Source organism: Macaca fascicularis, chromosome 10, assembly GCF_037993035.2.
Source record: "Macaca fascicularis isolate 582-1 chromosome 10, T2T-MFA8v1.1".
In the NCBI taxonomy this organism is placed as follows: Eukaryota; Metazoa; Chordata; class Mammalia; order Primates; family Cercopithecidae; genus Macaca; species Macaca fascicularis.
This window is the reverse complement of record NC_088384.1, coordinates 82,408,625-82,434,904: the sequence shown is the minus strand read 5'-3', so window position 1 is coordinate 82,434,904 and position 26,280 is coordinate 82,408,625. Positions and strand designations below refer to the sequence as shown.

At 46.4% G+C, this 26,280-nt stretch overlaps 1 protein-coding gene across 9 annotated transcripts in view; it reads right to left on the bottom strand.

Moving 5' to 3' along the window:
* Positions 1-464: 464 nt before the first annotated feature.
* The window catches only part of SLC23A2 (solute carrier family 23 member 2), a 150,048-nt gene continuing 124,232 nt past the window's right edge, over positions 465-26,280 (bottom strand). For all 9 annotated transcript variants that reach the window (XM_045362547.3, XM_045362543.3, XM_074004824.1 and 6 more), the window contains 8 exons: positions 23,062-23,182; positions 22,417-22,573; positions 18,445-18,592; positions 16,299-16,404; positions 11,389-11,518; positions 10,552-10,689; positions 7,300-7,395; positions 465-5,251 (listed from right to left, as the gene is read on the bottom strand). In XM_045362547.3, coding sequence (XP_045218482.1) covers positions 5,019-5,251; positions 7,300-7,395; positions 10,552-10,689; positions 11,389-11,518; positions 16,299-16,404; positions 18,445-18,592; positions 22,417-22,573; positions 23,062-23,182 — 1,129 coding nt within the window. In that variant the 3' untranslated portion in view covers positions 465-5,018. The remainder of the gene's footprint in view (positions 5,252-7,299; positions 7,396-10,551; positions 10,690-11,388; positions 11,519-16,298; positions 16,405-18,444; positions 18,593-22,416; positions 22,574-23,061; positions 23,183-26,280) is intronic.

Here is a 26,280-nt window from a genome sequence, read left to right as displayed (position 1 = left end):
GCATAGGTTATACCCAAACACTATACCATTTTATTTTTTTGAGACAGTCTCACTCTGTCATCCAGCCTGGGGTACAGTGGTACGACCATGGCTCACTGCAGCCTCGAGCTCCTGGGCTCAAGCAACCCTCCCACCTCAGCCTCCCAAGTAGCTGGGACCACAAGTGTGCACCACCATGTGTGCCTAAGCATTTTTAGAGACGGGGGGGGGGGTCTCACTATGTTGCCAAGGCTGGTCTCGAATTCCTGGGCTCAAGCGATTCTCCCGCCTTGGCCTTTCAAAGTGCTGAGATTACAGGGGTGAGCCCCCGTGCCTGACTTACTATGCCATTTGATATCAGGGACTTGAGTAGCCTCGGATTTTGGTATCTGAGGAAGTCCCAGAACCAATCCCCCACAGATTCTGAGGGACGACCCTTTATTCTTAAAGAGTAGCCCAAGAAGGAGGCACGTGAAGAGCAAAACTGTGTCCAGGAGAGCTTTTATTTGTACGGAACAGTTTTAAAAATACAGAATAAAATAGCTTTATCTCTACTATTATTCACAACATCTGGTCCAAATATTACATATTTTTAAAATACTTAAACGTTTAATGAAGCCATGTTAGAAAAACAATATGAAAATTCTTTTTAAAAACTCCATAAAAGAATTACACATCTCAAAAAACAACCCCACCCCAAATACCCTCGATATGCAAAATAAAAATAAAAAAAACAAAACCCCAGAAAGGTATACATAGCCAAAGTCAGTCACAAAAACTCAAGGAAAATATAGGCATCCCCACTGTTTTAAGAACAGTCAGAAATGTATTAAGGTGTCAAATGAAGACTGTTACTAACGAACAGAAAAGGAGGGTCATTTGAACTGTCAGTAAGATGGCAACATGGGGAAGGGTGTCCTAACTGCCTGGAAACACGCACAGCAATGCTAAGGACGTGGGAGGGTAGAGTGACGCTGAAACACAGTCAACACCAACCAGAAAGGATGGGAATGTCTGTGAGGCTGCTGAAAAGAGACCCCCAACGCTGGCAAAATCAGGTGGCCCTTCTTGCACTACTCAGGTTTTGACTGCAGGAGGGGCAGAGGGTGGTCGATGTCCTAGTCCCTGTGTCTAAAAAAGTAATGAGGGGACAGAGTACAACAGGCAGCACGTAAGTCCCTGGGTTCTTTTCTAAAGCCAAGGGGAGGCTCCCTGGAGAAGCGAGCTTTGTGAATGCTCAGGCCCGGAGCCGCACACAAACGCGGCGTGCAGCAGGTGTGGCTGGGTGTGCACAGCTGGCGTCCAGCGACAGCCATGCCAGGCCTGTGCCTGTAGCGAGTGTACACCCCATGCATGGCCACCCCCAGGATGCTACTTCTTCTCTGGCCAGATGGGTTCTGGAATGAGGCTTCTGCTATCGCTCCATATTCACCTTCAGTCTGGCCTGGCCGCTCCCATGGCATCCGTATTACTGAAGATGAGACTTGCCAACTTTAAGTTGCTAGTACCAGTATTTCAGCAGGGACATGAATGAAAGAAATAACAACTTAGCTCATGGTCATAAAATATACGTATGGGAAATAAAGTATACACACATACTAGAGATTCATCAATGGAGAAATTCTATCATCACATGACATTGTCATGAAAATTATATCATTCCCTCCCTGGAAAACTGTGACTATTATCCTGGGTAGAAATGTTATTTTGCTATATGGAAATACTGCAATATTCATGCATAAACCAAGTTGTCATCATGAAAGTCAGTATTCTACAGTATAAAGCAAAACCTGTGTGTGAATTTGTTACCATGAAAACGGGAAACCATCAGGACCTATGATGCTTCATTCTGGCTTGCCTTGATCAATCCCAAGAAACTAAAAGTTAGCACTTGAAATCCTCTTACAGATTCTGAAAGTAAATGTATCAGTGAATCTACATTTAACTCCCTAATGAGAATGAAAATTGCTTACAAAGACTAGAGTCACTTCCCATTATTCTGTGAAGCAGGGGTGGGGGTTCCCCATCCCCCACTGTGAATATGGCATCACCTCCTGTCCGTATTCACACTGTCTACGTTTCACGTTGGGATCACCCACACAAATGCTTTCTTTTAGGGACCAGGCAGGTGACCTGGGAAGGTGGTGAGGAGGTGGTCTCTGTGGAAACTGGAGACTAACTGGCCTGCAAGAACATTCACGTCCAAAATATTTTAGAACACTCTACAGGCAAAACAAAGTATGGGGTGGTGGTTCAAAGCCCCAGCAATGCAGGCCAATGATGTGAATGGGAAGTGTCATGACGCAGACTGCGGATGGCCATCGTGTCCCCCGATATCTCCCCTTCAGGTGTGTGCTTAAACCCAAGAAGCAGATGAATACGTTCTTTTTCTTTCAATTACAAACTTTCATTCTGTAGCATATTTTCCAGCAGGAGAACCACTTCCTAAAATGGTGTGTGTGTGTGTGTGTGTGTGTGTGTTACATGTTCAAGTTTATTAGTCATTAGGGGACTCCAATCACTCAAGGCTGTGCACAAAGTACCAGATTCAGCAGGGGTATCTAGTCAGGCTGCCCTCTTTGCTCCCTACCTCCTATCCCCTTAACCCTCCTCGGACAGGGGAATAAGAAGAACAGGAAACTCTCATTCCAACAGGAGTTGAAAGTGTAGGGCTTCCTTCCCCGTGTGAAGGCCCACAGAGGGCACCCCACACGTTAGCAGAGTTGAAGCCTCCTGATAAAACCCGGCCCAAGGAGGGGCTTCAGAAGGGAGTGGGTTTCTGGATGGCTAGAGCACACACCTTGAGTGTTATACAGTGGAAGACGCCCAGTCAAGCTGAAGAGAAGCTGCCCCTGGATCACCAATGGCTTTCAGGCTTTTATTTGGATATTTGGTCTTTCTGCTCACCTGGAGAGCTAGAAGATTGCAAATCTCTGGGATGTTTAGCAGTTTACCCCACTTTTCGGAGCAGAGAAACTGGAGATGTTGAGCAAAATCCAAACAGAAGGAACTGAGAGCAACCCAGTGCAGGAGGGCTGCCAGCCTCAAGGGCGTCCCAAGGCAAGAGGGATGGAAACCATGAGCCAGTGTGCTTCTAATGTATGCATCAAAGACACATTTAAAAAAACGTACAAAATTAGATGTAATTTAGCATCTAAGTTCTTTACTTAATCTGCAGCAAGGTTTTGGCAAAATAATGCAGTGGCTCCAAGGTGTTCTTGCCAGAATAAACCTTGAAGCCCCAAACTTCCAGGAGTGAAGGGGGCTACAGTGACATGGCAATGCCGCGAAGACAGCGCCGCCGCACTGGAGAGCTGAGCCAGCCTGTGGCCGAGGGGGACAGGAATGCACCGTGTGGACACCAGGCTGCCAAGAACCATGCTCTGCCGCTGGAGACAGGAGACAGGCACCCACGCAGCTGACCAAAGCTCGACCAGGCCAACGGCCACTGAAGATGCGGCCACCTCATGAAGCGGGGGCACTGCTTCATATCTCAGGCTTTTTCCTTCTCTGAAAAACTTCAAACCAAACCAATAGGAGTCATTTCTCAGGAAGGATTTAGTGTTATTAATTAGAACTCTCTTAAGTGAGATGGAGCCTGTTGGCTGCTTTTATCATCACCTTTGGCCATGACTTTCACCTGTAAAATCAAGATCTAATGGACGTGCAACATGGCAACCCACAGGAAGTCTCCTTAAGCCACGATTGCCAAAAGCGACTTTCAACAGAAGCCCTGGAAAGTGGGACCACCTGGCCGACAGACCGTTCCACGTGGCGGCTCTGCATGTTACCTGCCCCAGCTTCCCTTCTTCACAAAACAAATTCACGTGTAACTTGACCCATGGTTTCTGGGCTCTGGTCCAGTAGTCAGTTCTGATAAATAGATTAGGCATTACAGTATTTACACTTTCATGGTATCAAGCAATACAAAACACAACCACAACAATGGTTACTGGCCTTCAAAAGCCGTTACAACAAGCTTCCCTGATGGCATCCACAGCTTTACAAATGCTGGTTCTTTTCTTGATGGAGGGAAGAGTGGGGTGGGGGACAAGGAATAGAGATGCAAGGAAAAAGGGTCACATGGAAAACACTGATTTCCAAAATCTGCTATAGTCAATAACATTAAATAGGAATAAAACCTTGTAATTATAGACGCGCGCGACAATAACATCCACATGACGGCAGAGCCAAGACGCCCATCAGCTTGTGTGACTGGTGCCTTGGGTGGCACTCTACACTCATCACACCGGCCAATAGTGATAAATGCCAGAGAGGGTGTCTCGGCCACTGGTGAAGTGAAAAGAGGCCAGTGTGCACGTGCTGGCCTGGTCAGGGCCAGGGTGGCCAAGAGAAGGCGCAGCCAAGAATCAGATATTGGCTTCAGGGTCCTTTCCTTTTCCCTCCAATGCCCCAAACAGATGTTCATTCAACATCTGTGCAGGGCTTACCCATGGCCTGACCTGGGCACAGGGCAGCCACGCCACTGTTTTCAGGTCAGCAGCCTCCTCCTCCAGGAGATCAGCGACAACAGAATCATGCTGGGCCAGTCAGTCATGACAGCGCGAGGATACTGGTGCCCCTTGGTCAGAGGAGGTCTCTGCGGGCACAAACGAGGGTCAAATGACAAGGAAGCAGGTCCAGGGGCTTCGGAGAGAGAGAGAGAAAGCCCTTGGACTGGACCCTGGAGGTGGCTTACAGGAAAGCCAGCCCCGGGCAGTGGAAGGGAACTGAAGCAAGGAATTGCTGCAGATTTTAAATGCCCACTCCCAAGGGAGGAGTGGAACTTCAAACTTAGTGACCACGGCCAGCAATGGACACTCAAAGGGCAAGGGGTCAAGGGCTTAAATAAGGAGATAGGCGAGACACCGTATTAGGCACTATCACCCCCGCAGAAGAAAAGTGATTCGCAGTCTGTCTTAGCTCTGGGGCGCAGAATGTAAATGTAGATATACAAACATGTATTTTACTTCTTGTTACCCAGCAAGGAACTACAGATACATGCCTCACTGCGGCCGGGCCACAGGGCACAGCAAAGGCTATCCCGTGGCCTGGGAGTCTTCATCTGAACTCCGGCTGTTGTCGCTCTTCCTGAGGCCTTTCCACGTGTAGCCCACGAAGGTTGGACTGATGGGTAAGTAGCTGAAGCATCTGTATTTTTTTATAATGTTCATGCCAAATGGCAAATTGTATGACTCCATGCCGTCGAGTGATTTGTTCCCTTTGCCCACGCCCTTCTTCCATTTCCGGATTCCTCTTTCCTCTGGAGTACCTGTCACACACATCCCAAGATAAAACAAAGGAATGCTTCGTTTAGCAGCTCTACTGAGAATGAAACTGTCGTTACACACACACACACACACACACACACACACACGGTCCTACAGATCAAACCTGCCCAGGTGACAGCAAAGAACACCTGCGGAGTTCAAGGTGCTCAGCTATCCAGTGCCCAAACCAGAAGTCTAAGAAGCACTAACCCCTCCATGTCCCTCATTCAAGCAATCACCTAATGGTCTTCCGACCTCCCTATTCTTCTGTGTGACCCATATTCTCAATTATCACTCTTAGGGTCCAGCCCAGACCATGTTATTGCTTTCCTGGTTCATTCTATTGGTCTCCCAACTGGTTACCTAGTCTTCCGGCTCAGCACCTCCTGCCCTAAGTCTGTTCAAAAACTACCTCTCTAGGCCAGGGGTGGTGGCTCACACCTGTAATCCAAGCACTTTGGGAGGCTGAGGTGAGAGGATCACATGAGGCCAGGAGTTTGGACCAGCCTAGCCAACATGGTGAAACCCCGTCCCTACTCAAAATACAAAAATTAGCTGGGCGTGGTGGTGCACGCCTGTAATCTTAACTACTCAGGAGGCTGAGACAGGAGAATCGCTTGAACCTGAGAGGCAGAGATTGCAGTGAGCTGAGATCATGCCATTGCACTCTAGCCTGAACAACAGAGCAAGACTCTGTCTTAAAAACAAAACAAAACAAACAACAACAAAACACACAAAAAAAACTCTCTAAAATGTAAATCTGAGTTAAAAAAAAAAAACCTTCTTTAAAATGCAAATCTGAGTTTGCAAAACAGGGCTAAGTCTTTATTGTATCACACTATGCCTTCATCAACCAGTCACTGCACACTCACCCCCCATCCAGACAGACCCACACTTCATGCTGCTTTGCTCCATTTTAGTGTGTCTGGTGCTGTGGGGGACACACAGGTCATGTATCTGTCGTGCTTCCATGGGGATGAATATCCACCAGTTGGACACTCCTGGCCACTCTGCACCCTGACAGATGGGTCAGGGAGAAAGCTCTGAGCACACAGGGCTCAGCAAGGAAGCTCATGATTTTTTTTATATCTAAGCTCTGCTCTCTCATTAGTATTTCAGAAATAAAGCTGACTTTAATTTCCATCAGCCTGACTGTTGCACCCCTCTCTCAATTCCCTCTGGCTTAGGACAGAAAGAGGGTAGTCGTTATGGACTCTCTTAAATCCAGTGCCTTCCATCTATTCATGTGTGTGATTCCTTCTGCCTTGGTTTCCCCAGCAATCTCTTGATTGAAGTTATTTTTTGGAGATTTTTATTTTTATTTGTTGTTTCAAGGGGAAAATGTCAACAAAACCTTCAAGCCTAAGAATAAGTATCACCCTTCCTTGAAGGCAGGGAAATCTGCCAGTATGTCCATGGCAGCACTTTACAGTGGTCCACAGCAGCCACCTCCAAGGCAGGACCCACATAACATCCTCGTCTGCCACCCCAAGCTCAGCACAGATGTATCCATAAACAGGGATCATGGGTACTGGAGAGGCAGCTGCTTCCAGGCATCTCTTGTCAATGATCTTAGACCCCTGATCTCAGCCTTTGCCCCTGGTCTTCTACTGCCTTTTGGTTTTAGTTGGTTGGAAGCCCACCTTAGTAACAACTCATTTAAAGGACAGTCTCCCCAGGTAGAAGTGCTGCAGGCTGTGCCCACCTCTCTCAGATCAGACGAAAGCCACACTGCAGGGCCTCTGGCACAGGCTGTGCAGGGGGGCAGGAACCTGGCCTGTACCCATCCCACTGCCATCTCACCACACGCAGCAAACTCACCTGCTGTCTCCCAAAAGTCCTTCAGGAGAAACAAAATTAATCAGTTTATTTAGCAAAAAACTGATCCATACGCAGAGGCTGGGAGTGCCATCGCAACTGTTGTAGAAAACAGTTATAATTAGTGATGGCTTTGAACTCACTGACTCTTCCCGTTTTCCATTTCTATTTGGCAAAAAAGTAACATATATGTTTAAAAAAAAAAAAAGTGTGTTTGATATATACCACATACCTGGGATGGTGTTATCCAGGATAAAAGCCACACAGCCCCCTACAAACATAGCAGTTGTGAGAAGGACGTTCAAGACTTGATCGATTCCTGTTATCCCTAGAAAGAGAACACAGCCATAGAGGTCAGTGCCATGGCAGCGGTGAGCCTGCCCTTGACTTGGGAAGGGGCAATGATGTGGGAAGAACTCCGCCAATCAAAGCAGTAAAGGAAAGTGTAAATTTCTTAGTTGTGCACGTGTAGATGAATTTTTGCTGGTAATGTTTTAAACTACGATGAACACTTTCAACAACAATCCAAAGGTATCTTCATAAGAAGAATTCCCAACAGTGGTGCATAGAAGGTGAATCTAAAAGTGGCGTTCACCCTACAACCAACTGTGAAGCCACAGGGGTGTAGTCGGTGGATTAAAAAAATTCAAAATAAAAAGAAAATGGTAGTCATAAGGCTGAGAAAAAAATTACAAAGTGAATAATAAGATGACAAAAATATTTCTGGTACGTACAATCATACAAGACTTTTCAGTATCCTGGGTTACCCGTTAGTGCTCAGCTGCTTTTAATCAGGAGCAACTGGATTTATAAAGATGTGCTCCCCGTTTTAGCCAGGACGATCTTGATCTCCTGACCTTGTGATCCGCCCGTCTCGGCCTCCCAAAGTGCTGGGATTATAGGCTTGAGCCACCGCGCCCGGCCAAAAAAAAAAAAAAAAAAAACTAGCCAGGCGAGGTGGCGGGCGCCTGTAGTCCCAGCTACTCAGGAGGCTGAGGCAGGAGAATGGCATGAACCTGGGAGGCGGAGCTTGCAGTGAGCTGAGATCCGGCCACTGCACTCCAGCCTGGGGGATAGAGCGAGACTCCGTCTCAAAAAAAAAAAGATGTCCTCCCATGAATATGATTTTTTTTTTTTTCGAGATGGAGTCTCGCTCTGTCGCCCAGGCCGGAGTGCAGTGGCGCTGTCTCGGCTCACTGCAAGCTCCACCTCCCGGGTTCACGCCATTCTCCTGCCTCAGCCTCCCCAGTAGCTGGGACTACAGGTGCGCACCACTGTGCCCGGCTAATTTTTTTTTTATTTTTAGTAGAGACAGGGTTTCACCATGTTAGCCACGATGGTCTCGATCTCCTGACCTCGTGATCTGCCCGCCTCGGCCTCCCAAAGTGCTGGGATTACAGGCGTGAGCCACCGTGCCTGGCCCCGAGTATGACATATTAAATGTAAAAAGCAGCAAGAATCTCATTTATCCACACAGTTTCCACATTGAAGACAGAATGATCCTCAACAGAAAATCATAGGCACTGGTGAGGATGTGGAGAAACAGGAACCCTCCTACATGGCTAATAGGAGAGTAAAATGGTGCAGCCACCATGAAAATGTTTGGTGGTTCCTCAAAAGGTTAAAAATAGAATTACCACATGACCCAACAATTATTCCACTCTTAGGTATATACCCAGGAAAAATGAAAACAAATACTCAAATATGGCCCACACTGATTATTTGTGAATTACGTGTTTGTGAAATTGCCTATACACTAAAATTTATTTGTAAACCCAAAATGAATACCCTTGGTGCCTTCATGGGTATACAGAGCCGTGAAAAATCTGAGCCACGCCACACACATTCCTGGCTGATGTCAAACAAGGTGACGCTCTGCCTTGTTCTGGTCTCATCCCGTAAACAAGAGTCCTTTTTGCGGACTATGTAGTGCCATGTCTGTCATACCGTGTGCTTTCCGTTGGTGATCTCACTGTTTAAAATGTCCACCAAGTGGTGTGAAGTGCTCCCTGATGTTCCTACACATTAGGTGGCTGTGGTGTATGTTACAGAAGATCCATCCAGACAGGAGCTGTGGCATCGCTGGCTGTGTTTCCCCAGCAATGGTTCAACATTTGCTAATACTGCCTGTGGCAACTCTACGGAACATAACTTCATGAATAATGATAACTGACTGTACTTGCACATCAATATTCACAATAGCCAAAGGCCAGAGACAACCCAAATGTCCATCAGTGGGTGAATGGATAAACAAATTGTGGTATATACACATGGTAGAATATTATCTAGTCATAAAAAAGGAATGAGGCCATGCACAGTGGCTCACGCCTGTAATCCCAACACTTTGGGAGGCCGAGGCAGGTGGATCACTTGAGGTCAGGAGCTCGAGACTAGCCTGGCCAACATGGTGAAACCCCATCTCTACTAAAAATACAAAAATTGCCTGGGTGTGGTGGTGGGTGCCTATTATCCCAGCTGCTTGGGAGGCTGAGGCATGAGAATCGCTTGAACCCAGGAGGTGGAGGTTGCAGTGAGCTGAGATCACGCCCAGGCCTGCACTCCAGCCTGAGCAACAAAGTGAGACTCCATCTCAAAAAAAGGAATGAAGTACTGCTACATGCTACATGGATGAATCTGGAAAACATGCTAAGTGAAGGAAGCCAGACATAAAAAGCCCCATATTATGACTATACCTAGAATAGACTGTGAATCCATAGAAAGAGAAAGCATAATGGTGGCTGCCGGGGGATGGGAGCAGGGGGTGATGGGGATTTACTGCTTAATGAGTTTGAGGTTTTATTTTGGGGTGATGAAATGTTTTGGAAACTGGACAGAGGTGATGGCTATACAACACTGTACTAGATGCCACTGAACTGCTTGAAGTGGTTAATTTTGCTATGTGAATTTCACCCACAAAAAATATCTGTATAAACAAATGTTCCTCAATTCTGCACTGGCTAAGATATTACCAGTAGCAATGGCTGTGTCTTGAGATGGTTCCTTCTTTCTACATTCTTCACGACATTGCAGTATTAAAACAAAAGGAGGAGTTAAAAAGGTTAATCTTGAATGCACAAGCCACGTGATTTTGCTCTGAGGATTTAATAGGATGGATATAAAATTGTAGAATAACGTGTTCAAAGTCTATGAAGTTGAGTTTCAAAAAAAATATCTTAATGGAGCATTAGTCTATTAAGATAGACTAATGAAATCAAAAGGATTTAGAGAGAGGTGTTGTCTCAAAGGAGAGGGTCCCAGTGAAAAAGAGACCTCAGAATCCATGACTGTCACGTGTACACACCAGTGGGAAGCCCACAGGGCTTCCAGGTAACTGCCGAAAAGTGAGATTCAAGAGAGATCCACAGACGCATCTGCACCACAGTTCCTGGAGGCCCAAAGTCCTCTCCAATGGGCAAAGAGCTGCGTGTGGACTGGTGGCTGTGGTTCCAGCTCCCACTCCAAGATGTAAAGCCCATTTCCTTACCTGTGACCAGAGGGTTCTGTCTTAGGTAACTTGGAAGGACGAGCCCAAAGAAGATAGAAAATCCAAGCACAAAGAGGTTCCGGGAAGAATTTAAATCAATGAACTGCAGGTTAGAGAGGCCAACAGCTGTGATCATTCCTGGAGAAAAACAAACCAGACCACAAGCTCTAGCACCACTGCAGCGCAGATAGCCCACTGCTCAGGGCAGGTGAGGGCAGGCTCCCTGGCACCCCTTCTCTGTCCAGCAAAAACCAATGAGACCAGTGCAGGGACAGGAAGGGGGATGTGTGGGGTCAGACTGTGGCCACCCCAGGCTCTGAGCAAAATGACCCTCAGCCTAAGCACTATTTAGGCTTATATAGGAGCATAAACACCACATGGCATTTTGTTTGTCAAATAGAAAACTAAGGACATTGGTTCCCTCTCTACACACACATTGTGATTAAACAAGGAGACCTACCCAGATATCTGGTGCATGTCTCTGGTTATTACAGCGAAATGGCGCAGAGATCAAATCCAGAGTCCCACTGTAAAAATGGTCAGTTTTAAGTGGCCCATTCAGAGGGATGGTATTTGAGTTAAACTGGCCAGAAATACTAAAGAGATTAAATTTAATCTAAATGTTCATAGCACAATTACATCTTACTGTTGGTTCCATCTTTAATATAACTTCAACTCAGAGAGTGATAAAATTTTTCATTTTTTGAAGGCATATCCTTTGTATTTTAAAACAGAAATTTATCATTACCTTCTTACTGAAGGGAGTCAGCAAAAACACCATGATCCCTATTAAAAATTTGGAAAAGTAAAGCAAAAAGCCAGAGAGGGGAGTCTTACCAAAGAGCGTGCAGAACAGGGCTCCCAGCACAGGATCTGGAAGGGACGCAAAGAGGGCACTGAACTTCCCGATCATGCCCAGGGCGAGCATGAGGGCTGCTCCACACTGTATCACGCGGCGGCTGCCGACCTGCAGGACACACGGGAGACCGGGAAACAGGGACTGATCTCCATGCAAAATCACCAGGAGTTACTAAAGAACACAGACCGGAGATACCCATGGCCTGGCTCGCTACCTTCCCCTCCTCCTCAGCCCACTCTTCTCACCTCCACTATGGGGACCCTGAGGGTCGCCCTCTGCATCTCCACGCCTTGGTGACACTCCCTGCACTCAAGCCCCTGGGGTCTACCGCCCTGGCACAGTCATGGGTTGGGATGGCCCTCTGTGTCTCAAATGCAAAGGCCACAGTTTTCCCTGCCTATCCCCTGGGTTCCCGGCACCACACGTCACCAAGGCAACTTTCCCTGAAGCGCTTCAGCCTCAATGCCAACTTCCCCACACCGGAAATCAGACCAAACCCCCAGACATGTCTGGAACCTCCTCTCCTCATGGCGCCCTTCCTGTGAGAGGTGGAAAAGAGAAGGGGCTACAGGTGAGGACATCTGGAGCCTGACTGCGGGCTCTTCTCCCAGCCCGCGTTTAACTGTATGGTCGGGCAGTCCCATATCCTCTAGAGTCTCAGGATCTTCATCTCAGTCATGCACAAGCCTCGTGGTTTTGTTTTGAGGATTAAACAGGACCTGCATAAAACTGCCTGAATGGTAGCTGGCACGCAATGCCACCTGAGAGCCGCCCACATGGGCCTGCTGCCTCTGGCCTTTCCTGCACCCACTCCATGCTGCCACGGGGTGACCTTTCTAACACATGGAATTGGGGAGGTTGGTCCTCTGCCTGCATCCTCTGGTACTCATGAAATAAAGCCCACTTCTGAGGCTCTTTCCAAGCAAGCCAGGCAGGCCTTGGCCTGTCTACCTGGACACCCTTCCCTGTGGCCCCCTCCTAGCCAGATCCCAGACGCATCGTTTTAAACATCACCCAAATGCTCCTCTGAAAAGCATCCTGACTCCAGGACTATTCTCCCATTACAGGCTCCCACAGCACCACGTAGGGCCTATCTGCTACTCCTGATCTCTGCCTCGAAGCAGCTTCTGTCTAGCCTGCTATCACCCGGACAGTGGGAGGTGGTGCTGGCATCGGGCTCAAGAATCCTGCACTGTGGGTCCCTATTCTGTGCTTCCTTTTCCAGGAAAACATCCTAAGAATGTAAAACTGGGTAAAGCAGGTTCTAGAGTGTTTGGGGGAGTGTCCACAGGATTTATGTATGACCCCAGTGAGGAGAAGGGGGTTGCTTACATTTTAATTAAATAAAATAAGACGAAATTTTAAATGCAATTCCTCACGCACACTGGCCACATCTAAAGTGCCCACCAGGCACACGTGGCTGGTGCAGCTGTGTGTGACATGGTGACCACTGCACAGAACTCTCAAAGGACCAGGGTCAGCCGGTTAAGCCTGATCAGAGCCTGATCTGAGGCTGTGCACATGAGAGACAGCCGCCCAGCTGGACTCAGTCACTGTCCCATTATCCCAACGTGAGACTCCCCACACCACAGAAGGCAGGGAAGCAATGGAAAAGATCACTCAAACTGACAAATCAAGCAAAAGTGACTTGTGCTTGCCTGTTACTATGTAATAAGGAAGGCTTTCATTTACTAACGGCCCCAACTTCAGCAAACATTTTTGAGTAACTATGTAATTATTTGATCAAGCTTGTGACTTGTTAGACTGGGGCAGGTGAATGCAAAGATGAGTAAGTCACAAGCTTGATCAAATAATCTCACTGCTGTGCTGTTCCTGCTGTTGGGGGAGCCCAGCAACAGGGAAGAGAACATCTGAAGAGTAGGGGAGGGTTGCTGGAGATGGTCCTGAGGGGTGAGTAAGAGTTCGCTAGTGGAAGAGCATCCAGGCAGAGGAAAGAGCCTATGCAAAGACTCCCGGCAGGGCCAGGCAGGCCTGTTAGGTATAAGGGGCCAAACTGGCCCCAGGGATACCTGAAACTAAGTCTGACACGAAAGTGACATCTGGAAGACTGATCTGCCTTTGACGCTGTCAAAAATATATGCAGCAACTAAGCCATTCTTCTGTTTAGTGAATACTGACCAAGTACCTATTATGTTTTATTCTAACTACCAGAGATAGAGCTCTAAAATCCCAGCCCTCCTGGTACTTCCCCAGGACCTTTGTGTCCCCTCTCACAGGGTCCATTCCCTGGAATCTCCTTGGCACCTCCCTCCTGAACTGTGGCTCTGCCTCTAGGACCTTGGAAAAATAGATCCTGGGTTTCTGGTCTTCAACGGTGGTGCAAAATGCAGCAAGGAGAAATGACCTTCCTCTGGACACCACCAAAGAGATGACAGTCAGTGAGATACTACTTGCTCTGTTCCTAGAAATAAACTAAGGGCTAAATAGCGATAATGAAAATTAATGATAATGATGGACTTTGCTGGTCCAGGTAGGGAGGCCCTCAGGTACCATCATTCCTTCATGCAATATAGATATTTATGAAGCACCCACTCTGCCAGGCTACTGTTCTAGGCACTTGGGATACATCAGCTCATTAAAAAGTGTTGGCAAGGTAACTTGTCAGAGTAAGCTAGCACCCTTCAAATTTTAATAAAAAGAATGATTTCCCAAACTACCTTGGTGGTCACATTATATGATGATGTGTTTTAAAGGGGTGCAGAAAGAGGAGGCTTGTTAAACCATCTTCCCCTAAGAGTGCCTTCATCTACAACAATTTTACTCCCACAGTTGTCCCTAGGGATCCTTGAATTAGTTCCAGGACCGCCACTCTCCCCGCCTCAGATACCTACAACCACAGATGCTCAACTCCCTGATATAAAATGGTGTAGTATTTGCATGTAGTCTACATACATCCTCCCATATACTTTATTTTTTCATTTTTTATTTTTTTGAGTCAGAGTTTCACTCTGTCACCCAGGGTGGAGCGCAATGGCACAATCTCGGCTCACTGCAACCTCTGTCTTCTGGGTTCAAGTGATTCTCCTGCCTCAGCTTCCCAAGTGGCTGGGCTTACAGGCACCAGGCACCATGCCTGGCTAATTTTTGTGTTTTTAGTGGAGACAGGGGTTCTATATGTTGGCCAGGCTGGTCTCAAACTCCTGACTTCAGGTGATCTGCCCACCTTGGTCTCCCAAAGTGCTGCGATTACAGGTGTGAGCCACTGCACCCAGCCAACATCCTCCCATATACTTTAAATCATCTCGACATTACTTACAATCCTTAATACAATGTAATTGTTCTGTAAATCGTTGTCAGATTGCATTGTTCAGAGAATAATGACAACAAAAAGTCTGTACATGCTCATGCAGAACAGTACAGAAACAAACAATATTAGTTCAAAAGCAATATTTTTGACTTGAAGTTGGTTGAACCCACAGATACAGAGGGTTGGCTATCTTATTTGGGATTAGTTATATGCCTGCAAGCTCATGGCAGCAAACTGGCTAAAGAGTGGCATGGCTTAGGCCCCATTCTGTGCTCATGAGATCATTCCCTCATCTCCCCGTGCTCAGCACTGGCGTCTCACCATGGGCAGCAATAGGACTCCCAGGACGATGCTGGAGCAAGTGCCCCTCAGACAGCCTTTCCTCGCATCCCCCATACCAGGAGCAACAGGCAGATGGGGCCATTGGCACACCTGAGGCTGAGCTCTGGCAGGGTCCTGCCAACTTGGGGAAACCAACAAACAAACCAGGCATGTGCATGCATGCCCGGCGGCTCCCTGTCACCTGGATTTGCAATCAAGATTAATCAAACTTAGTATCTGATTCTCTTTATCTGATTATAGAATCTTACATGGCAAGCGAGAGTTCTTTCGAAATCCACTCCCTCCTCCCAGTTTGACAGAGGTCAACCAGTTCTAGAAGGTTTCTGGGCTCACCCCAAGTCCTCGGTGAGGGAGACCTGCGAGACGGAGGCCATCGAGGACAGTGAACCAATTTTCATGGTCTTAGTTTCACAACGTACAATGGCCAATGGTGGGTCATCTCTTAATTTAAAACTAGTGACACCTCCCAGTTGAGATCCCATTTCTCCTTTTGCCCAGCCCCCCATGGTCTATTCTCATCACTGCAGTCAAAGTCATCCTTAAAAAAAAAAAAAAAAAAAATCAGACCAAGCTGCTCCCTGCAGCACCCCCTTCCACTTAGGCAGTCTGTGACTGCCTACCTACCTGCCTGCCTGTGTAACCTGGTCCTCAATTACCTGGCAGACCCCACCTGCTCTGACTCCCTGACCCGCACTGGCCTCCTTGCTGACCTTCTACTCCCAGGATAGGGCTCTGCCCTGGCCACACCCCGGCCTGGAAGGCTCTTCCCCAGGTTATCTGCAGGCTCCCTCCCTCCACCCTTCAGGTCTGTGTTCAGGTCACCTGATCACCCTATTTAACACCTAATCCCCCTCTCCCCAAGCTTCCTGTCCCATGTTTCCCCCGGTGCTTGTCACTGGCTGACATACTGCATCATTTATGGACTTAGTATGCTGACTGTTGGTTGTCTGTCTTCCCTTGCTAGAATGTAAACTCCACTTTTTAATTCACTGATGTATCCCAAGTGCCTCGAACAGTGGCCTGGCAGAGTCGGTGCTTTATAAATATCTACACTGCGTGATGGAGTGACAGCACGGAGTGCCTCCCTACCTGGACCAGCAAGAGAGGAGAGACTTCCAAACAGGCATTATAAACACTTAAAAAAAAAAAAAGGAGATGGAGAGAAATAATTTTTTAGAATCAGAGGCCCACTCATTTGGAACTTGCAGTGGCCAGACCGATCAATGAAATGGATGAATGTTTAGAAGCCCAATCATTTAATTAGAAAAATCTGTGTACCTTTGTAATTCCCAAAACTCCAATGTTGGGACTGGATGAAGTAGAGCCATTCCCAGTACCAAATATGCCATCAAGAACACAGGAGAGGCCTTCCACGAAAATTCCCCTAAAATGTAAAGAAATGGAGGAAAGAAAAACATTCATTCAATGGGATAATGCATTCATTCTGAAATAGCCTCTACACATCTGCAATCCAAAAATGTGGTCCAGAGCCTGCAGCTTCCACATCTCCTGGGAGGGGGATTAAAAATACAATCTCAGACCCCACCCCAGACCTGCTGAAGCAAAAAAGAATCTCCATTTTTTTTTTTTTTTTTAAGAGTATCTCTGTCACCTAGGCTGGAATGCAGTGACGCAACCTCGGCTCACTACAATCTCCACCTCCTGGGTTCAAGAGATTCTCCTGCCTCCCAAGTAGCTGGGATTACAGGTTTGCACCACCATGCCTAGCTAATTTTTGTATTTTTAGTAGAGACGGGGTTTCACCATGTTGGCCAGGCTGGTCTGGAATTCCTGACCTCAGGGTGATCCGCCTGCCTCAGCCTCCCAAAATGTTGGGATTACAGGCGTGAGCCACCGCGCCCGGCCAGAATTTGCATTTTAATAGAACCCCCAAAGCTCATTCCATTTTGAGAAGTATCCCTCTAAATCACACGTTAGATTCGAGTGTTTTTAAAATCACTGCAAATGAAAGCAAAGGATTTTAGCCAGAAAATAAAGCCATCAAGACAAACATGGGCCGTCTATGGAAATAAAACATTGATGTGATCCTTTACTGTTAAAATCCAGTCTCATCAGGAAGGAAATGGTTTATAATTTCACAAGTACTGACACTTTTAAACATATTGATATACAGGTATTTAATCATATGCAGCAGCTCCACTAGAGAAAGATGTGGATATTAGGACTGAAAACCCTCTAACAGAGCCAAGGCCCAGTCCATTGATCTCATCACACACAGTCCCTTCTGGGGTGGCAGAGCTGGCTGGAGAACAGAAGAGGATTTGGGCTGTTTTCTTTTCTCTGCAGACTCCTCAGGGGCAATTATCTAACAACTTCCAAAAGCTAAAGACCAAATGTTTTGAGATCATAAACCCCATAGTTCATAAACCCTAGATCCCCCAGATTTCATTCATTTCTGCTATCCCTGTCCCTGTTTATATAAACTGTAACCAAGCATAGATTACACAGTGCTTACCCTTGGGGACAGTTGGAATGTATCTAATTGACAGACTTGGAGCAGTTACTACTGCCTGCTGCTAAGGTTTCCACTACAGGGGAGAGAAAATGATATCCTTTTGCTTTCTGTCTGTCTGACTGTGGCAGCCAAGATTGGGTGGGGAAACACAGGGGAAAAAAACAGGTAATTTTTGCAACGTAGAAATAGTGCTGTATAGCCAAATATGGTGGTGCACACCTGCAGTCTCAGCTACTCAGGGTGCTGATGGGGGAGGATTGCTTGAGTCCAGGAGTTCGAGCATGTGGTGCATTATGACTGTGCCTGTGAACAGCCACTGCACTGCAGCCTGGGCAACAGAGTGAGACCCTGGGTCTTTTTTAATTAAAAACAAAAAGAAACAAACAAAAAAAAACCTGTAAACAGTGAAGAGCTTGTTTTGCTCGCAAGAAAAATTTCAGTTTGTGTAAAAAAAAAAAAAAAAAAAAAAAAGAACAGTTGGAAAAGCAAGATAACAGAAACTCAAAGTAGCACTCGCTCTCTCTCTGTGTGTGTGTGTGTGTGTGTGTGTGTATATATACACACACACACACACACATATATATACACACATAGAGCTACACTGATTTTACCTATCTGTCTCTCCAAATGACACACACACACACACAGAGCAAAGAACAAGTATGGTGCTTGGCGTGTGGTTTTTGAATTTAAGGCTTACAGTGGTTTCGCAGAGAGTGTGTTATTTGATGTCACTGCAGTTAAGGAAGGGTAGGAATTCTGTTCCACGTCATGGACGAGGAAGATGAAAGTGAACAAGGGCAATGATGTGTCAAACAGTCATGAGAGTCCTGCTGCTTGGCTGGGCTGTGCTGAAACTCTTGGTTTTGTCTTCAAGGTAATCTGAACCTAACAACAAAGAAACAAGGTGCTGGGACCAATCAGGAACTCGCCTTCTCAGGAACATACCTGTTTATTGCGTGGATGGGGGGTGGAGGGGCACAGGACAGCCGTGCACAGGCGTAGTAGTCACCAATAGACTCGATGATGCTGGCGACCACCGCGCTGAGCATGCCAATGACACCAGCCGCAGACACGGTGGGCAGTCCCCACTGAACTGTGGGAGGAAAACAACCATGAATGCTCCTAGAGAAGCAGGCCAAAGTGACCAGGACCAGTTAACCAAAGTCCTTCTGAACGCTGCAAGACTCTACAAGATCCACTCAGATTCTCGAGCTGGTGGAAACTGTTCATTTTAAAATCTTAAGCACCAGAGGCCTGGGACAGTTGCTAAGTTAGATGAAGAGGGCCATAATGAAGACTGATCCACACTGTGTCTTTAATTAAAAGAAGACATCGTGACTGGGCGCGGTGGCTCATGCCTGTAATCCCAGCACTCTGGGAGGCCAAGGCAGGCAGATCACGAGGTCAGGAGTTCGAGATCAGCCTGGCCAACATGGTGAAACCCCATTTCTACTAAAAATACAAAAATTAGCCAGGTGAGGTGGCGCGTGCCTGTAATCCCAACTATTAGGGAGGCTGAGGCAGGAGAATCACTTGAACCCAGGAGGCAGAGGTTGCAGTGAGCCAACACTACGCCACTGCACTCCAGCCTAGGTGATAGAGCAAGACTCCATCTCAAAAAAAAAAAAAACAAAAACAAAAACAGGAAGAACGCTGGGCTGGAAGAGGCTGTAACTTCTCTTTCCTGCTTCCAAGCCACACTCGGCGTCTACTAAATAACAACTGAAAGTGGCCTGCCGTGTTGGGAAGTTTGCATGAGGGATTTACAACCCTGCTGCACAGAGCAGGGTACAAAGCAGCAGTGGCCTTCCCCAGGGGAGGGCATCAAGTGAAAAAGCAGTGAGAAATCACCAGCTAAATTTAAATCCCAACAGTAAAACATCCATAATGTATGGATAGTCCTTCTCTACTATAATACCAGAACCTTATTTTTAAATCATAAACCAAGTTATGAAATTAAATAGTTTCAGAAAGCAAAGTGAGGCATTTACTTAATCCCTCATTAGATATGTTTTTCTTTACAAGTATATTTATTTGGACTTGAAAGCCATAGATCTTATTTAATAAAAACAGCATGGGTCTCTTTCAGTGTGAGAATGAATAGATTCCTTTGATAAAGGAGTAGCCCTTCTTTACTTGAAGCATTAGTTATAATACACCCACTGAGGAGAAAGCACAGTGGAAAAAGAACGATGGCTAAAACATGGTCTCTCACGCAGGAGCCAACAATGTAGCTGGGGGCACACGACACTCCAAAAGATCCGGGGAGAGGGCCATGGCTCAACTTCAAAAGTGGATGCAAGCCGAGCTGGGTCACAAGGAGCACCAGTGAGGAGGTCAGGAAAAGGCAAAGTGAGGCCCTGGCCAGCGAAGGATCTGAGGAGGAGGTGGGAATGGAGGTGCCCCTCCAGGGATGGGGAGGGTCGGGGGGGTGGGGTTTGAAAGAAGGTGTTCTGGTGGATGCAAAGCTCTCATGCAGAGCATGGGACAGGAGGCAAGTTCGGGAAGGGTTCCAAAAGCCATCTAAGCCATCTCAGGGGTTTGGCCTGTGTTGTAGGTAGCCTAGAGCAACCACTGGATTGGGAAGAGAAAGGATACAAAGTCAGACGTGCAGAATAAGCCTGGAGTGTGGTTAAGGGCAGAACTGCTCCTGCCTCGGGCTGGTTCACTCTGTGGGAGCAGCCAGGGGATGCAGAGGCGGCCCTTGGTCAGGGGTACAAAGTACACAGGTTGATGGACGGGGCTCGACACACCCTATGCCACCAGCAAGAGGCCTGCTCAACATATCAGCTCCAGGTTAATTTGGAATGGATTTTCCTTGTTCAGAGGCCTTCGATACCAAGCAACATTTTGCTTTTTCTAAATTATCTTTTGTACTGTTATGTTATTGTTGTAGCATTCTGGTTTCAGTTTAGTGTCTTGATTTTGAGGGGGGATTCTTATTTTGATCCTTTTTCCTTTGGATCTATATCTATATATATTTTTTTTTCTTAAAGACCCTGTTGACTTCCAGCCTTCTATCTTGAATCTGTTATTTCATATCTCCTTTTACCAAGAAACTTCCATTTAGTTTGTTACTTGACAGCAGGGCTTCTCAACCTCAGCACTGTTGACATTTTGCTCCAGGTATCTATATTACAGATTATGAGTCCAGATTATGCCTAGTGTACTAAACACTGAAAAGTACGGCTCAGGTATTCGAAAGCCTCTCTCCGGACTGAGACAAAGCACTGGAGAGCACTACATATGTACAGAGTAGTACGACTATATCCCTGGGGGTGGCCTTCTAGCTAGTGGAGCTCTGGTACCGCATCAGCCCTCGGCAGGCCAGGAGCCCTACGTGCTCGCTCATGGCCAGCACAACCTCAGATGCTCTAAGTTTTGCCTTCCTGTGCAGGGCCCCTTGGGTCCTAGTGAACTCCCTTTGGCCCCAGCACCTGTACAGCTGCCCTTCCTGGACAGCCCAGCTTGTGTTCCCACTGGCACCCACCTTGGGAGTTGCCCACACAAGCAGAAGACCACCGTGTAAGTGCTGTGGGTGCTTCTACCCACCCGCCACCCCCGCCTCCCCCCACTCCTTGCCCTGACTGCCTCATCAACTAATTGTAATTTCATTTTATCTCAGACTATAGGTATGTTTATGAGCCATGCACATTCTTTCTTGGAGAAAGAACAGGTCTGTATAAGTGCATACTTAAACCATACCATCTGATAGAAAGTTATTTTAGAAAGATAATATTTTTTTTTTTTTTTTTTTGAGACAGTCTTGCTCTATCTCCCAGGGTGAAGTGCAGTGGTGCGATCTCGACTCACTACAACCTCCACCTCCCAGATTCAAGCGATTCTCCCGCCTCAGCCTCCCAAGTAGCTGGAATTACGGGCACCCGCCATCATGCCTGGCTGATTTTTGTATTTTTGTAGAGATGGGGTTTCACCATGTTGGCCAGGCTGGTCTTGAACTCCTGACCTCAGGTGATCCTCCCGCCTCGGCCTCCCAAAGTGCTGGTGTTACAGGCATGAGCCACCGTGTCCCGCCTGAAAGACGAAACTTTTTAAAGCTTTCCCAAGTGTATTAAGAACAAAAAGAACAGCCAACACTCATCATTCAACATGCTCAGAGCAGTCCTCTTTAACCCAACCTTAAAATTCTTGGCTTCTCTCTTTTTCTCCTTGCCATTATAAAAAATGAAAGTAAGATGGTTAAACAGGGAAAGAAGTGGGCTGAACCTGACTAAGCTCAGGCCCCAATTCTAATAAAAACCCAAACGCTGGGACTAGAGTCTTCACAATGGAACCAAGTGGGTAACAACCACTGGGATCACCTAGACAGGGCTAGCTACCAGTCCAGGTGACACCCCAGCTAGGGAATGCATTCACACCCCCAAGAGTTACACAACACTCAAATTAAGATGCAGCTTTTGGCCACTAGTGACTATCAACTTACCTCTACAGCTGTGGCCAAATTTAAAAGATTATGGCTGCCCATTAAGAGATTATATAAATTCCATCATGCTTGAGCAGGTTGCTTGCTAATCCCCAGGCTGTTCCCACTCACGTCTTTCCACTTTGGCAGCTCTGGGACCAAGCAGCTCTATACTTGCCTATCTAAACAGCTGCCCTCAAATCCTGGCCACCAAAGCCTCAACCTGGCAAGAGACACCTTGTCCCGGATTTCATCCTAGCAGATCCAAAAGAGACAGCTAGCTAATCTGAGAAGGGAGCCAGTCAGTCTCTGTGTGTTGGCTTCTGCTCTCTGGGGACAGGGCCTCTCTTACTTGCTGTCTAATCCTCTCCTGACCAGAATGGCAAGACCCTCAGGACACATTCTGGGACAAAGAAGGCTGTTCTGCCAACTTCCAACCCCTCTCGGTTGGGCCCTCCTGGGCTCCTGACCCCTCTGGCCATCAGAATACTTACATGGGTACGGAACCTTAAACCACGGGGCTACCAGCAGCACGCCCTGCCTGGCATCCGTGCGAGCGTAGAAGCCATACTTCGTGCTGTCGGGAGGGAAGACGTCTGTCACCGTGAAGATGAAGCAGAGCAGCCAGGATACCAGGATGGCCAGGATGATCTGGAGTGGTCAAGGGGAAGCTCTGTCAGGCCAGCAGGGCTCACAGGTATTGGCAAAAAACACTCCTTCCCGCGGTCTGAACATCACACCCCAGAGCCCACCACAGTCAGCACTCTGCAGACGTATTCTTCCTTGAATGGAATCTCACTGAGAGAGCAGTTTCATTCAGGTGAATTTATCTTACCCATTCCAAAGTCTGGCTAGTAAAACAAGCATGGACATTGTGCCTGCAGAGGCCACGTGGAGTCGAATCTCACTCAGTCCCAACGACAGTGTCCCCTTCCTGTGGCACTGCTAAAAGGATGTGCTCTCATTTCACAATCAGAACCTTTAAGTCTATGATGATTTGAGTGGTCATTAGTACCCTGATATCACCGCACAGACGTGATCCCCCAAGGGGCGCCTGCTTAAAACCCTCCCTTCCCTTAATCATCTTACGTATTATCCAAAGGCAAAAATATCAGCAGGGGAAGAAGCCAGCTACTCACGGGGAACATTTTGAACAGCTGTAACTTGTACGCAGTCCATCCTTTCTTAGATTTATAAATCGGGAGAGGAAATTTAACATTTCTGGCATATTGAGAAAACAGTAATACTAGGAATATTGTCCTGAGGAGAGAAAGAAAACAAACTAGGTCAAAAGCTGTTATGTCTCTGTTGTAAAATAACACTCGAAGCTTCTATGGCAAAACTGACATAGTGTTCAATTTATTTACCTAGAAAGCTGCTAGTCCTCTGAACTACTATTTGAGAAACAGTACATCTATTGGAACGTACATCTTTTTGAAACACTACTTTAGGGGAAGATGTTACAACTAACTTGCCTAGCATTTCTTGATACCGAAATGAAATTCTGAGGTAAATGCCTTAGGACAGCTCTTCCTAACTAGAATAAGAAAACCCAAAGAATGTATACATTGATGGGAAAAGCTTACACTATGGAAGGGGAAAGGATGCCAGATACAACATAAACTGTAAGATTCGAACTACGAATTAACTACAAAGCAAACCAAGAAACTACTGCATGTACACACAAACAGGTAAGAAGGACATGATCCAAAATTCTCCCAGGGATTCGCTTTGAGTAGTTACATGATTTGCAACTAGTTTTCCCACTTTTCTGTATTTTCCAATTTACTTACAGCACGCATAAATTACTTTTAAAAGAGCAAAAAGTGAAGCTTCACTGTTTAAGAAAACTACATACAGTAGAATTCAGTATTAATAACATTCCTGAGAGGCTTCTGTGTGCCAGACACTACACTAATGTCTTCCTGTGCATCATCTCAACCTTATGGGGTGGCTTCTATGATCGTCTCCTTTTCACAGAGACAAAGCCAGAGGTCAAGATCACACGGCTAGGGTTGCAGCATTGCGAGGCCAGGAATCTAGCTCTGTGGCTTGAACTGAACTCTTTCCTTCTGGCACCCTGGTCACAGGGCAGGGAGGCTGGGCTGCGAGAAGTCCCTCTCCTTGAGCCTCACGGTCCTGACTGAACTGCACTAAGTGCTATGGGAGGCAGCGACAGGCGCCGACTCCTCCACAGCAGGACCACGGCACTTCCTGACACACCAGTCCGTGACATCGGTCTGGTGTCCCATGGAGCTGGCAGATGTGGGGCCACTTCCCATTCCCCAGGTGGATTTACTCATCACCAAAACAAAACTGGTGCCCAACAATGCGTCTAAGCCTCCACGTGGTCTCGCTCCTTCACTTAAGACCTGAAGTAGAGCTGGCAGCAAGAGTAGGTTCTCAGTCAAAGCTAAGCTTAATTGTTCCTGGGCACAGTTCCAACTGCTGAGATGGCATCATTAGCTCCATCGACAGCCGGTCAAGTGTGACTCCACTGTCACATTCCTCATGAGGTGTGGATGGCATCCCGGCTGGAGAACAGGCGTGTGTTGCTCCACGGGTCTCCCCGCCTACTCAGGCACTTCAGTGAACTGGTGATCCATCGGGGGTCTCCGCCAGTACCAGTTCAAGGTTGAAAACGCACACAGTGCCCATGTTATTTCAATTCCTCCGGGATAGTGAAGTTTAACACAAAACAATATGGTAACAAGGGATACTAAAACTGGAATATTTTAAACTTAGACCTACATATAATTTTCATGTTGGGAAAAAAAAAATGCTACCTATTTGTTTCAGAGTGAATATTAGGAGATCCGAAGATGCCCCAAGTCTGCTATTTTCGTCATCATTATTTCAGGCAACACACCTGCACATTTAAGAGGCGACTGAGACCACACAGAATTTGAGGAGGGACACTCAGATCTCAGGCCCAAATCGGCAACTCAAATTTAGAAAGCAGATTAGGCAGCGGATGAACATGACTATTTCTTTCTGCTCTAAAACCTGTCTACTTTGAGTTTATTTTTAGTCTCAAATACACCTGGGGGCGGGCACCCTGGGACAGAGAGGCAGCAGCTTAGAGATGCAGACCTGCCCATGTCCACACATCTTAACTGAGCAAAGGGATGAAGCGTTTCAGCCTCAGCTCTCAGGATGGGCTGCTGTCTACTCCACTGCATGCTTTTCACCTCATGTTTACCTTTGCTAACTTTTACTTTAAAATGTCATGCAAGTAATGCACACTAAATTGTAGAAAAAATTTAAAAGACAGGTAAGCAGAAAGAAAAAATAAAACCCTGAAGATCATCCATAATCCCCCTTGAGTGATAAAACCATATAATATTGTGGTCTATCTGTTCTGAATGGCCTTCATTCCCTGGATATTTGCTGGGTGCTGGAGGAAGACACATTGTCATCTTCCTTGTCCCCAGACATGAACAGGTTATCATCTAAGCCAAACTGGCATCAAGTTTTAAGCAGCTTCCTGACCTGCCTCACCTATTTGCTTTTCCACCTCATCAGACAGAGATTTGCATTAGCACCTCAGTAACTGCTTTAGTATTCTGTTTTATGGACACACCACAGCTTGTTTAACAATTCCCATACTGTATGACATCGGAAGCAACATAAACAGCTTTAATTGAAAAACTGTATCATCATTGCTTCTAATACTCAGTCTTTACACATTGAGGTATATATTTCAACAATTTTTTTTGTAGCAGCAAAAATTTAAGCTACATGCATGAGTATCAATTGAGAAATGGTTGAATAAATTATAGACTATATTAAACACTGTGCAGATTTAGAAAGAAAGAGATCAGTGTAAACATGCTGTCTAGGAGCAGTAAACCCAACAAATTACTGGGGTAAAAGCAAATAAAATTATGTTGAAGCTGTATATATGCTAGTTTGTGCTTATTTGCATAAAAATATAAAAATATGTAAGGATAAAAACAAACTTTTTTGCTAGTTAACAATCATGAGGTTTTTTTTGAGACATAGAGTAGGAGGTGACTATTTTACTTTAGATTTCTGTGCTCAATCACTGTTAAATTTCAAATACCTAGAATGTAACTGAATTGGAGGGGGATGAAAAACAGTGGGCTATAGATAAAAGTATACTGTTTTGGAGTGCCTGGGATTGACACATGGCGGTTCATTAAACTATTGTCTTCACTTCTGGATAGGTTTGAAATTTTCCATAAGAAAAGTCAATTTAAAAAAAAAGGTTTTAAAATGCAGGTCCTACCAAGGACACACGCACTGTGCCAGAAAGAGCAGTCACTGACCGGCCGCACTAACCTCCCTGAGACTCTGTCTCTAAACCCCATCTGTATTGGAATGACTTGGTTTGT